Genomic DNA, 13,073 nt, shown 5'->3' with positions numbered 1-13,073 from the left:
AAAAATTTTTTTTAATAAATAAATGAAAGCAAATATTGATAATCCTTTCCATCTGGCCCATAGTGAGGATTAGGTGAGCTGACATGTGTGGAGGCCAGCGCCCACCACCCCTAAGACAGTTCAGGCTTACCCACCACTCTAAGCCAGTTTGTGTTGGGATCCACATATACGTGTTTTGTAAAAGTTTTATTTATTCATTCCCATTCAACAAATGTTTATTGAGCAGCTACTGTGTTCTAAATGCTGGGCGTACATCAGTGGATGGGAAGGGGGTAGGGACGACAACACTCTCCTCCCAAGGAGCTCACGGTCTCTGGGGGTAGCAGGCATTGGCCGGGTAACAGTACGCAATCAGAATGGGATGAGGGCAAGGAATGGGCAGTTCAGGGGATGCTTTCTGGAAGGAATTACCCTGGAGCTGGATCCTGAAAGACAAGGAGGGTTGAGAGCCTCTAGTCTGGGAGCCCCACTGGACCAGGTGGCAGCACCCCAGCCTGGTCTCCCTCGCTTCCAGACGGCAACACTCTACCCCGGCGTGGTTTTTGGCATCTGCTTCGTTTTGAATTGCTTCATCTGGGGAAAGCACTCATCAGGAGCAGTAAGTAAGGGGGGACCAGCTGTGCTGGGTCCCACTCTGGGAGGTCACTTCCTGCTGTTCTCTTCCCTTTTTTGAGTCCCCGGAGTTCTGTTCCCAGCCCCAGGGCCTGAGGGCTCCCCGGGGTTTCCCCCGCCCTGCCCATCCAGCTGCCCTGCCCATTCAGCTGCCCGTGCCCCGGCCCTGGCCTTCTTGTGGGCTTTTGCAGAGAGCTGGCCAAAGCTCACTTCTCTAAAGGGAGATTTCCACAGTCCAGGGGCCAGCTGGGGAATCTCCCTTGGCCTGAGCCAAGGGAAAGCTGCCTGGTGTGAGTTTATTAGGTCAGTATCCCAAACAGGGCTCTCCTCCTGCTGTCCCTGCCCCTTGGATCCAGTCCCCACAAGTTGTCCTGCCCTTAGTGCAGGGATCCTGCCCGCCCCAGTCATTGCCTGCAGCTGCCCAAGACTCACTGAGTAGGACTGTGAGCTCGGTGGGGTGTGGGGAGATGGGTTTTCCATCCGCTCCCTCAATCCCTGGCAGGGCTGCAGGGGAGGGGGGGCAGGCCTTTGCCCTGGAGCCTTAGCGGCTAGAGCCACTCCCCTCACTGCAGGTGCCCATTTGTTAGAGGTCTTCTGGGGTGCAGGAGGACAGGCTTCTTTGCAGCAGTCTGGGAAGTCGCCCTCAGAAAAGACAGTCATGCTCTTCCTCTCACTTCCTCTTTTCTACCTGTTGTTCCTTCTCTCTCTCAACATTTTCTTCCCAGTTACCAACCACTCATGATAAATACTCATCGGAAGAATTTTGGGAAGTACAGAGAAGTTGATGTAATCTGTAATCTTAACGATGTGTCCACATCGTTAGTATATTTTTGCAGTCTTTTAAGCTATATTTAAAATAGAATGATGAAATTTTAAATTTATAATGAAATAGCAAACATTTATATTGTGCTTGCATTGAATAAGTACTGTTCTAAACACTTTGCCCATATTAATTCGCTTCCTCCAGTTTGCAGGATTCTTGTAAAAACAATACTGAAATGAACAGGAAAAGAAGCAAATGAAAAGTCAGTTCTAACCCCTACCTCCCCCGCTGAGAAAGTATTGTTAACTTCTGGCCACAGCCCTCTGTAGACACATAAACATATAAATATTAGGATGGTTCTCTTAAAATGGAGTCTTTTTTTTTTTTTTAAGATTTTATTTATTTATTTGACAGAGAGAGAGATCACAAGTAGGCAGAGAGGCAGGCAGAGAGAGACGGAGAAGCAGGCTCCCTGCGGAGCAGAGAGCCCGATGCAGGGCTCGATCCCAGGACCGAGATCATGACCCGAGCTGAAAGCAGAAGCTTAACCCACTGAGTCACCCAGGCGCCCCTTAAAATGGAGTCTTATACATACAGTTTTGTAACCTGCTTTTTTTTCACTTCATAGTATATTTATGATGTATCATTTTAACAAAACTGGGAACATACAATTTGTACACTTGTGTTTTTGCCCTTTTGTTCACATACCAGTTCACATACCACCTAATTCTCCTTCATTCTGGCCTCATCTCCCCCTCATGTCCTCGGTCCTTCTTTGTTCTTTCTCCACTTCCTCCCTGGCTGACAAGCTCCTCTGGGATGCCGTGGTTCCTTCTCCACTTCATAGCCCAAATGGTCCTCCACCTGCCCTCCGCTTTTCCCTGGGGCTGACTCAGTCCCAGGAGGTTCTGGCCAGGAGCCTTGAAGGGGGGGGGGGGTGTCTGCAGGACCTTCCCCACCATGGTGGCCCTCCTTCTTTGGGACCCAATGGGTCCCTCTCCCCCCTGCACAACGCTGGGGCTTTATGGGGGGTGGCTCATGGCTCTGTGCCCACAGGTGCCCTTCCCCACCATGGTGGCCCTGCTGTGCATGTGGTTTGGGATCTCCCTGCCCCTTGTCTACCTGGGCTACTACTTCGGCTTCCGCAAGCAGCCGTATGACAACCCCGTGCGCACCAACCAGATTCCCCGGCAGATCCCTGAACAGCGATGGTACATGAACCGGTTTGTCGGGTGAGTCTCCAGCAGGGGCAAGGCCGATGCTGCCCTCAGCCATTTCCTTGGGTGGACATGGAACGGGTCCCCTCCCCCGGGGGTGTTGTGACTGATGTTCAGCAGCTCCAGAAGGCTCTAGTAGACTTTATGAAAGTTTAACTTCACTCCAGGTTCAAGAGGACCAAGTTGTAGCCAAACTTGGTGTTGGCGTAGGAACCGGGACAGGGAAGGAAGGGGTGGAAAAATACAGGTGAGGCAGGTTAAGACCATCACTCAGATCTAGGCAACTTAACCTACCTCTCTGTACCTCAGTTTCCCCATCAATAAAATGGGGAGAATGGTGCCCACCTTGCCACCCTCTCAGGAGGCTGTATGGTACAAAAGCATGCCAGGGAGCTAGAACAACCACAGCTGTGTGCACACCATCCTCCGGGCCGCCTGGGAGGAGCCCGGGTCCGCCAGTGGCCTGGGTCTCCTGGCGGCGTTAACCCTCCCCTTGTGCTGCAGCATTCTCATGGCCGGGATCCTGCCCTTCGGTGCCATGTTCATCGAGCTTTTCTTCATCTTCAGCGTGAGTACCGCTTCTCCCCAGGGCTGGGTCAGCCCACAGGGTTGGTGGGGACGCTCCCCTGCCCCTGCACACACAGCCTCCCCTTCCCCGTGCATTAGCCTAATCCCTGTCCCTCTGCTCATGTGCTCTGCCTCTTACCACCCATGAGATTTCAGTGAGATTTCAGACGGGCCCTTTCGCCTCTCGGGGTCCCCACTCATCACCCCAAAATGGGACTAACAGTCCTGCCCCTCAGGATGGCTTGGAAGGAAACATGAGATAGGCCACATGTGTGGGGTCTGGTGTAGGAAATAGGAGCTGCTTCAGTAGCCTTGCAGCCAGACTCCACCATTGTTCATCCTGCGGCCTCTGCTTTGAGTTCCAGGTCCCCACACATCTTGGTCTGCTACTCAGAACTCTCAGGAAAGTAGGGGGGAATGATTCCTAATTCTCTAGATCACCATGAGGCTGGAGTGGGAATTTCCAGAAGAGGCACATGCTTGGCATTCAGGCAGTACTTGTTAAATAGTGGCTGTCGTGATGATGCTGACCCCTGCCCAGCCGTGCCAAGGTGGAAGCTGGCAGAAGGGCTTCTCAAAGACATCTATGCCTGCTGACCTGGCTCAGTGCCCTGCCCCACCCAGCCCTGCCTAAGAAAGGGTCAGAGGACGGGTTGGCTGCCTGCCCCCCCACCCCAGGAGGCCACCTTACTCTGCGATGCTGAGCAAAGGAATCACCAGCCTCTCTGAGCCTTGGCTTCCTCACCCATAAATGGCCACACTTTCATAGGCTTACATTTGGAGATGCACGTAAAGCATGTAGCGCCTCACCTAGCATGCAGGAGGCTGCCCTGGTGGTGGCCGCTGTGTGATTTTGATTGGAGTGGGATTCATTGTTTTCCACAAGCTATTGAGTTCAGGCTGGGGCCCACCCATTGCAGGGTCACCCATGCCCCAGCCACTCCCTAAAAACAGCCTGGCTCACCCAGAGGAAGGGCCCGTCAGAGCCACATGCCAGGCTAAGAGGCCCCAGTGATATCATGATGGTGCCCTGCCCTGGTGGCAGCTGGTATGGTAGTCATAACTGCGGGGTGGTTTTCTGAGAGCAGGCAGTGTTTGCTGCATGAAGGCAGGCCAAGCTGAAGGCCAGCTGTGATGTGTCCACAGGCCATCTGGGAGAATCAGTTCTATTACCTTTTTGGCTTCCTGTTCCTTGTCTTCATCATCCTGGTGGTGTCGTGTTCACAAATCAGCATCGTCATGGTGTACTTCCAGCTCTGTGCAGAGGTGAGGGGAATGGGGCCAGGAGTTGGGGGTGAGGAGAGCTGGGGCTAGCATTGAATGGGTCATTGAAGCTGCCTGGGTTTCCCATGTGGGCCTCCCTCCTCTGGCTATGAGCTCTTGGGCAAGTACATCACTTCACTTCGCTAAGCCTCGCTTTATTCAGCTGTAGACTGGAGTTGATCCCTACCTCACAGCATAGTCACGTGCAGTAGTCACAGCAACATGAGAGAAGGACGGTTGATTGTCAGTACAAAGTCCACTCCAGTAGTGGCTTCTCCAGTAGCTGATGCAGATTGGGTGGCCTTCCCTCCCTCTGGGCACTAGCTCTTGGCAGGGCCCCTTGATACGGGCTCTGGGACAGACAGCTGGGGCTGAAACCCTGGCTTCTCCGTTAGTAGCTGTGGTTGGGCAGTTGCGTAACCTCTCTGTGCCTCCCATCCCTCATCATGTGACGGGGCAGCAATAGGGCCTGACTGGGCCTACTACAAGGAGTGAATGAGCTGATTCACGTAGAGCACTTAGAATGGTGCCTGGCACATGGTGAGCATTTGCTCAGGAAATGTTAGTTGTTGTTCTTTTGCTGTGGCCCTCAGTGATCTTTTTTTTTTTTAATCGAGATCTCATCTATGAACAGTAGAGTTCATCCTTTTTAGTCTCCAGTGAGTTTTTAGAAATGCATACAGTTGTGTAACCACAATCGCAGTCCAGATATAAAACATTCCCATCACCCCAAATACTACTGTTCTCGCCTAAGGTCTTTAGCTCCTCAAGCGACCATGAACCTTCGGGAAGAGATTACACCTGGAGAAAATGACTCTGCTTTTTTTCCTCTTCAGGATTACCGCTGGTGGTGGAGGAATTTCCTAGTCTCCGGGGGATCTGCGTTCTACGTCCTTGTCTATGCCATCTTTTATTTTGTTAACAAGGTACTGCCCTGTGTGAGGAGGCCCCCAGCCCTCTCAGGGCAGGCTGGGGGGGAGGAGGGTGCTGGGGAAAAACCCAAGTGTCTGAGTCTCTCGTGCCAAGAATGGGGAGAACCAAAGCCATTTTGTTCTAGAGCATGCATCTTTTTAGGACAGAGAGGATCCGTGTTCTGTGTGATTTGAGGGACAGAAGCCTTAGGATAAAGGACAGTGAGAATACTGTAGCAAAACCTATGAGATACAGCCAAAGCAGAACTTAAAGGAGATCTCTCACCTTACTTACAGTGCTTGCTACTCATAAGAAATGAGAGAGACTGAAAATGTCGTACTCACCCCGGGTTAGGAAAAAGAGCAATAACATGAAAGAACAAAGAAAGTAGATGAGAAGGAGTTCATAAAGATAGAAGCAAAAAGTACTGAAAGCACCTTTAGCACCTGTAGGAACTCAGGTATACCCACAGAGCTCGCTGCCCCCAAGAGTCGAGTGACTAAGAATACAGCACTCCCTGCTCGCCACGCTCGTAGTGGTAGGTTCACGCATGACACGTAAGCCACGTGAGCCCCTGAGAGGAGTATAGGCTCCCTGTGGTGGACGCCTCCCTCCCAGGGGTGCCACTGAAGATGGTCTCCCCCGCTGTGCTTCGGGTCTCCAGAACCCAAAGAGAGGAGGTCCTCTGTTTGCGGCCAGGCTGTGTTCCCAAACCAGAGTCACGGGCTAGTTGGTAGGAGCTTGGGATGTCCTCTCGCAAAACGGTCAGGTTAGAAAGGACGGTGTGGGTCATCCCGAGGTGGTGCTCCAACCCTGCTTCCGGTTTGCTGACTGTGCCCCTGTTCTCTAGCCGTCCCAGCAAGGGATCGCGGAGCTCAGCAGTCAGCAAACTCGAGCCCGAGTGCCGGTGGGCCTGTTTCTGTAAATGAGGTGTGGCTGGAACGCAGCCATGCTCATTTATTTACATACTGTCTGCGGCTGCTCTCACACGTTAGTGGCAGCGTAGCATGGTTGTGACAGAGGGCACGTGGCCGACAAAACCTGAACTCTGTATAATCTGGCCCTTTGAGAAGTTCGCTGACCCCTGCTCTGACACATCCAGTGACATTCCCCTCCTGGCATGCTCCTGCTCTTTGGCTAGCTCCTGTCATTATAGAGGTCTTCCTTGATTCACACAGAAACCCGCCCCACTGTCAATTCTATCTTTAGGCCATAGTCTTAGTCCTAGAATCATCCAGAACAAATCTAATTTCCCTCCTCTATAGCCCATATTCATCAGAACTCTTGAGTAAAAAGCGACTAAAACTGAATGTCAGCTGGCTTAAGCAAAAAGAGAATGTATTGACTGGTGTACCTGGAAAGTTGAAGAAGCCAGAGTTCTAGCTTTAGGCATTTCAAAGGATGTTGGATGTGTGTTTTCTTGGCTTTAATCTGCATGCAGGACCTTGCCTCAGAATGGAAAGATGCCGGGGCAGCCCTAGAGTCGTCTTTTTCCAACCTCACAACCCTAGAGCTAAAAGAACATCTTTCCTCTACTGTCAGGTGATCAGTCCCAGGGAAGCTGCTCAGACCAGGTTACATGCCATCCCGCACTGTTACTCAGGTCCAACAGGATGGTCTACTCTAATCAGCTACCCAGCATAGGTGTTGTATTAAAGCTGACAGCCCCAACAGGACCGCAGAGCAGGGAGTAGGTACCCCAAAACCTCAGGAAGATGGAAGACGGGAGATAGTGTTGAGCAAAGAAAGCCTAGCTACATGGTCCTATCAGGACCCAGTGAGACGGTCCTCCTGTCCTTCCTCCCTGTGCCCAGTCTTTCCTCTCTGTTCTAAAAACCTCCACCCCGTGTCCCAGAGCCTGTCTGTAAAATGACAGCCTTGGCCTGTGGAATTCTAAGGGCCTTTCTGGCCGTGCCTGTTTGCCTTGTCCCTTTCCCAGTTTCACCACTGGATTTACCACTGCCCTGTTCCCTACCTCCCTCACCCTTCTCCAGCCCTGAGAGAGCTTGTGAAATGGGAGGGTTGAGCCTGAAAACATGGCCTTCATCTCCTGGCTTGAGGATATTTGACCTTGGGGAGAAGGTCTTTATTGATTTCCTCTGAGCTCCTGACATTTGTGACCATGTGTCTGTCCACGAGCCCTGGCATAGTCCCCACTCGGGCCCTGGTGTGCCAAGCACATCTTGACACCACGGTTCCAGCCTCACTCCAGTTAGCCCAGCAAACACCAGCACAGCGCAGGTCCTGGTGTCCCTGCCAGGCCGCTACCCTTGACAGAGCAGTCCCATGTGCTCGCAGATGAAACCCCTGGGAGTTGTTAACAAAAGTGATGGAAGTGTTCTCAGGAGGCGAGGACTATAGGCTGCCTTACGGTGACTCTCTGCTCCTTAAGCAGGGAGCCTTGGATGCCTCTCTCCTCTCTCTCCTCCCTCCCCTCCCTGGCTGCCACTCTAGCCTTCCAGGAATGTCGCTGTGCTGTTCTGGGGATTGTGGAGGGTGAAGAAGTGACACAGCTGTGGCCCTTCCTGCCTAAGGCCTTCTGGCCCCAGCCCCTGGAGTCCCCCCCCCCAACCCCCGCCCCATTTCCCAGTGAGCTCCCAGGCCCGTCTCCAGGAAGAGTCCTGCACCCTCCTCCCCCCAACAGGGCAGAAATGGACTGAGTCAGTGGAATTGGGTCCTGGGCCTCCCCCGGCCCTCCAGCCCCAGTTTGAAATCCCATGTCCTTCTGCTTCCTAGTTGGGTAACTGTGGGTGTGGTTGGACCCCGCTGTGCCCCATCTGCCATGGGGGTCACGAGCACTGGAAGCGATGCGCGGGCCCGGGTGCTGACAAAGGCTTGCCATGGCTGAGCTCTGGCAGTCCCTCACTGCCCACTGGGAGTGAGCCCCTTCCCCTTCCCAGGCTTTAGCTTTGCCAAAAGATCAGTGAGAAGGTCGGGGCAGGGGCACCCCTGGTGGCCACGGTAGGCTAGCACTAAGTGTCCCCCCCCCATCTCTTTTTCTCTCCACTCGTGCCCCAGCTGGACATCGTTGAGTTCATCCCCTCTCTCCTGTACTTTGGCTACACGGCCCTCATGGTCCTGTCCTTCTGGCTTCTCACGGGCACCATCGGCTTCTACGCAGCCTACATGTTTGTCCGCAAGATCTATGCTGCTGTGAAGATAGACTGATGGGGTTTACGTGGCCAGGCCCCCTCCGTCCATGAACAGGAAGCCACTCTCTGCGTGGGGAACTGCAGGCACGCCAATAAAATAACTCGTGCTTGTTTGGAATATAACTCCTGGCACGGTGTTCCTGGATCCCGGGGCTGCGTGGGCGCGGGAGGGCCTGTAGATAAATCTTGGACTTTCCTTCATCATTTTATGCCAGTTCTGTGGGGGATGAGTTTTTTGTGGGTGGTTTTTTTCTTCAGTGCTAAGAAAGTTCCCTCCAGCAGGAACTCTCAGACCTGTGTATTCAGGTTTATTTTTTTGGTTGGGGGTTTTCTCCTTAGTTTTTTTTAACACATGGATCCAGGATGGATAAATCACCAAGACACTGGGTTTTGGTCACTGTCTCCACCTCAGTTCCTCAGGCTGTTGGCCACCCCACGATTAACTGGAAGAGGAAATGCCTGGCCTTCTGGGGCTTCGGTGAGGTTCCCAAGCCTCCCACGGCCCGTGCTCACCATTGATGCCGCGACAAAGCACAGCTCTGGCCCGGACACGCATCCTCAGTGCCAACCAGCCTCTACCAGCCCTGCCCCTCACTCTTCTCTCTCCCCCAGCCCCCTCCCTGGGTGGCCCAAGGCAGGGCTTCCAGCCAGGCCTCCAGGTCAACCAAATCTTGGTTGCTCCAAGGAAAATCCCTTGGAAGTGCTCGGGGCCACATGCCCCAGGACAGCAGGACTCACCCCTGCTCAGAGCAGTGGGAGTTGGCTGGACCAGAGAAGAGACTTGCAGTGAACTATTCGTGCCAAGAAACCCTGGGTCCAGGGCCAAGTATTCACAGAGTCAAGCCAAGCATCCACGTGTCTGCCTGGAATGAGGGTCCTCACCCCTCAGGATTGCTCCCCAGTACTTTCCTTGGGGGGGTTGCTGCTCTTCTCAAAGTTTGCTGGTGGCGGGCCCTCTCCTCTCCCCCTTCCAGGGCAGAGCAAGGCTGGGAGACCCCACGTGTCCTCCTTTAGGTGGCTGGGGAGAGGCGTTCTCTCCCTGACATGCCCTAGCCTCATTGCTCACACCCAGCTCTAGCCAGTCCCATCCCCTCCACATCCCATCGGATTCTTGCCTCCTTTGGGAGACATCCAGAAAACCGCTCATGGGAAGGGAGATGGAAGGTCCGTTCTGTCGCTCTGTCCCCAATTCCCAGGAATAGGCAAGGAGCCGAGTTAGAAAGGGAGCTAAGGTGGCAAGCCTGACTCCTCTGGTCGGCGCCCATCCCCCTGCCCACCCTGTGCATGTCCCAGACATTTGTTCTGAAGTTGCAAAGATCAAACCCACCCTGGGATTATCCTTGCTTTGGCCCCTTCGATACTCCCGCCACAAGACAAAGCTCAGGATGCTGGTTAAGCTAGGAACACACCCCACCCCCTTAACACCCTGCACCCCAACTCCAGATTCCCCCCAGCAGCCCCCGCCCCCTCCACCAGTCAAACCAGTGAACTTCTCAACCTTGCTGTCAGTGACTCCGTATTGCCAGGCGGTGTCCACCAAGAATCGGGTTGGAGAAAAGGGAACCCAAACAGTAGAGAACGATATCGCAGGCTTTTGTTCACTCAAATCTCGGATTTTTTCCCTCAGAGATTTCTTTTGGGGGGAAAGAGGGAAATGGACTCCTCACCAAGGGTTCAAACATCATCAACTTTTCTGACTTTTTTAATCATCGTCATTATTATTTTTAATTAAAAGATGCCTGTATGCCTTTTTTTGGTCCAATTGTAAATAAATATGCCATTGTCCTGTTGTCATGTCTCCAGAATCTCTTGCAAGGGTTAGGAGCCTGAGGTGAGACAACTTCCCCAAACAGGTTGAGCCGAGGGGTTTCCCTCAAAACTCATTCTCCGATCAGGCTTTCTAGGGCTCCGCCACTGTTGTTCCCCTGTGTGGTACACATCCAGAACCTCTCCCATCTGCCCAGTCCCTCTCTCCTGAATCACAAGCATCTGCCCCGCTCCCACAAGTGGGAAAGGCCGTCAGGTGTGAGCTTTGGTAGCAGTGAGACCTGGTTTTAGATTCTCAGCTCCAATATTTTACTGCCAACTCACTTCAGCTCTCTGTCATCTAAGAGTCCTTCAAATAGAAACAGGTCACACTGGCTTATGTGCTAAGGGAACTTGATTGGTTCATAAGTCATCAAGGAAAGAAGTGGTTTGGTTTCAGATCTGGATAGATCTGGAGGCTTAAGGAGTAGCCTTAGGAGTCTCCCTTCCTCCACTGTGCTTTTCTCTGGCCCATTCTGCTCCATTGCCAAAAATCTTCCCTGTGAGGAGGTGGTGAGGGCATGTCACAGATCACTGTAGGCTTACACTAGCCAGCTTGGAAAGCCTAGAGGAAAAAGGTCTCTCCTTCCCTACTTCCAGTGTGTTTAATAGAGGTAAATCCCAGAGGTTTCTGATGGGCCCAGCTTGGATTACTGTTTGCACATCTTGGACCAGTCACTATATCCAGGACAGTTCTGTTTACAGGCTACATACTCCAAGGATATTGGATACTGTTTTAGCCCCACCCAAATCCCTTGGAATGTGTGGCAAGAACAATTTCCCACAGTAAGGGATGCCAAGCAAACAAAAACAGCAGTTACCTATTGTAACCCCACCCCCTCCGACTCCACGCCTCTGTTTCTTCAACCGTGGTGAGAAGGGTTCAGGGTGCCATTCATGGAATTCTTCCAGTGCTCTTCCAGGCTGTTCCACTTTCCACGTGTTGGCCCATTTACTCCCGAATATGATCCTCTAAGGCTTGTTCTGTTATTAGTCCCCCCTTTTACAGAGGATGTAACTGAGGTGTCCATGCTTGAGGTAGCCTGCTGCAGGACCCATGGCAGGGGTGTGCTAAAGTATCATTCAGCTGAAACTCCCAAATGTGTTCTAACAACTGCTACCACACCTGCCTTTCAAAAGAACTATACATCGGGGCACCTGGGTGGCTCAGTAGCTTAAAGCGTCTGCCTTTGGCTCAGGTCATGATCTCAGGGTGCTGGGATGGGGCTTCACTGCTCAGCAGAGAGCCTGCCTCCTTTCCTCTCTCTCTGCCTGCCTCTCTGCCTACTTGTGATCTCTGTCTGTCAAATGAATAATAAAAAAAATCTTAAAAAAAAAAACTATACATCTGTGTATATACTTAAAGTGGAACCATGGTACATATGCCATGAAATACCACAATCAGGATAGAGATCGTACCCATCAGCCCAAGACTCCTCACGTCCTTTGTAATTCCGCCCTCCAGTCTCTAACCATCCCCAAGAAACTCCCCATCTACCTTCTATCACTGTAGATTAGTTTGGATTTCCTAGGGCTTTGCATAAATACCGTATGCTTCCCCCGCATCTTTTTCCATTCAGCTTAAGCGTTTTCAGATTCATCAATGGTGTTATGTACATCAGTAATTCCTCTTTATTTCCAGGTGTCATTCTATGGTATGGTTATGCCATAATCTGTTGATCTGCTCTTCTACTGATGGACATTTGGGTTATTTCTAGCTTGGGGCTATTACAAATAAGGTTGCTGTGATTAAGTGAAGCAGTGACATGGCTAGATCATATGGTAGGGTGTGTAAACTAAAGCGCCAAGCCCTTCTCCAAGATGATTGTAGCCCTTTACATTCCCATCCCAGTAGATAAGAGATCAGTTGCTCCGTATCCTAACACTTGCTGTGGGTAATCTTAATTTTGGCCATTCTATCAGGTACATAAATATAAATATATTATAATATAAGTCATCTTTACACCCAATGTGGTGCTAGAACTCATGACCCTAAAAGCAAGGGCCGCATGCTCTTCTAACGGAGCCAGCCAGGCGCCCCCTATCAGGTTGTGATTTTAATTTACATATTTACATATCCCTAGTGACACATTACGCTGAATCTTTTCCTGTTCTTATCTGTTATTCCTGTATTTTTTTTGGTGAAGTGTACAAATCTTTGGCCTTTCTTTTTAATTGAGTTGCTTGGGTTTTGGGGGTTTTTTGATTAAGTTTTGAGAGTTCTTTATATATTTTACGTACAAGTCCTTTATCACTATATGCTTTGCAAAGTTTTTGTCCCGGTTTGTGGATTGTGTTTTCATTCTTTTTTTTTTTTTTAAGATTTTATTTATTTATTTGACAGAAATCACAAGTAGGCAGAGAGGCAGGCAGAGAGAGAGATGGGGAAGCAGGCTCCCTGCGGAGCAGAGAGTCTGATACGGGGCTTGATCCCAGAACCCTGGGATCATGACCTGAGCCGAAGGCAGAGGCTTTAACCCACTGAGCCACCCAGGCGCCCCTGTTTTCATTCTTTTAACAGTGTCTTTTTTTTTTTTTTAAAAGATTTTATTTCTTTATTTGACAGACAGAGATCACAAGTAGGCAGAGAGGCAGGCAGAGAGAGAGGAGGAAGCAGGCTCCCTGCGGAGAAGAGAGCCCGATGCGGGGCTTGATCCCAGGACCCTGGGATCATGACCTGAGCTGAAGGCAGCGGCTTAACCCACTGAGCCACCCAGGCGCCCCTAACAGTGTCTTTTGAAGAACAGAAAATTTTGATTTTGAATAAGTTTAATTTATCAA

At 51.4% G+C, this 13,073-nt stretch overlaps 1 protein-coding gene across 2 annotated transcripts in view; it reads left to right on the top strand.

Moving 5' to 3' along the window:
• Positions 1-10,270, top strand: part of LOC111141400 (transmembrane 9 superfamily member 4) — a 53,030-nt gene extending 42,760 nt beyond the window's left edge. For both annotated transcript variants that reach the window (XM_022493918.1, XM_022493919.1), the window contains exons 13-18: positions 515-598; positions 2,432-2,607; positions 3,097-3,160; positions 4,306-4,425; positions 5,259-5,348; positions 8,353-10,270. In XM_022493918.1, coding sequence (XP_022349626.1) covers positions 515-598; positions 2,432-2,607; positions 3,097-3,160; positions 4,306-4,425; positions 5,259-5,348; positions 8,353-8,502 — 684 coding nt within the window. In that variant the 3' untranslated portion in view covers positions 8,503-10,270. The remainder of the gene's footprint in view (positions 1-514; positions 599-2,431; positions 2,608-3,096; positions 3,161-4,305; positions 4,426-5,258; positions 5,349-8,352) is intronic.
• Positions 10,271-13,073: the final 2,803 nt, after the last annotated feature.

The sequence above is a fragment of the Enhydra lutris genome, unplaced genomic scaffold (genome assembly GCF_002288905.1).
Source record: "Enhydra lutris kenyoni isolate GAN:26980312 unplaced genomic scaffold, ASM228890v2 scaffoldscaffold6, whole genome shotgun sequence".
Classification (NCBI taxonomy): Eukaryota; Metazoa; Chordata; class Mammalia; order Carnivora; family Mustelidae; genus Enhydra; species Enhydra lutris.
This window is presented reverse-complemented; position numbering and strand designations above follow the sequence as displayed.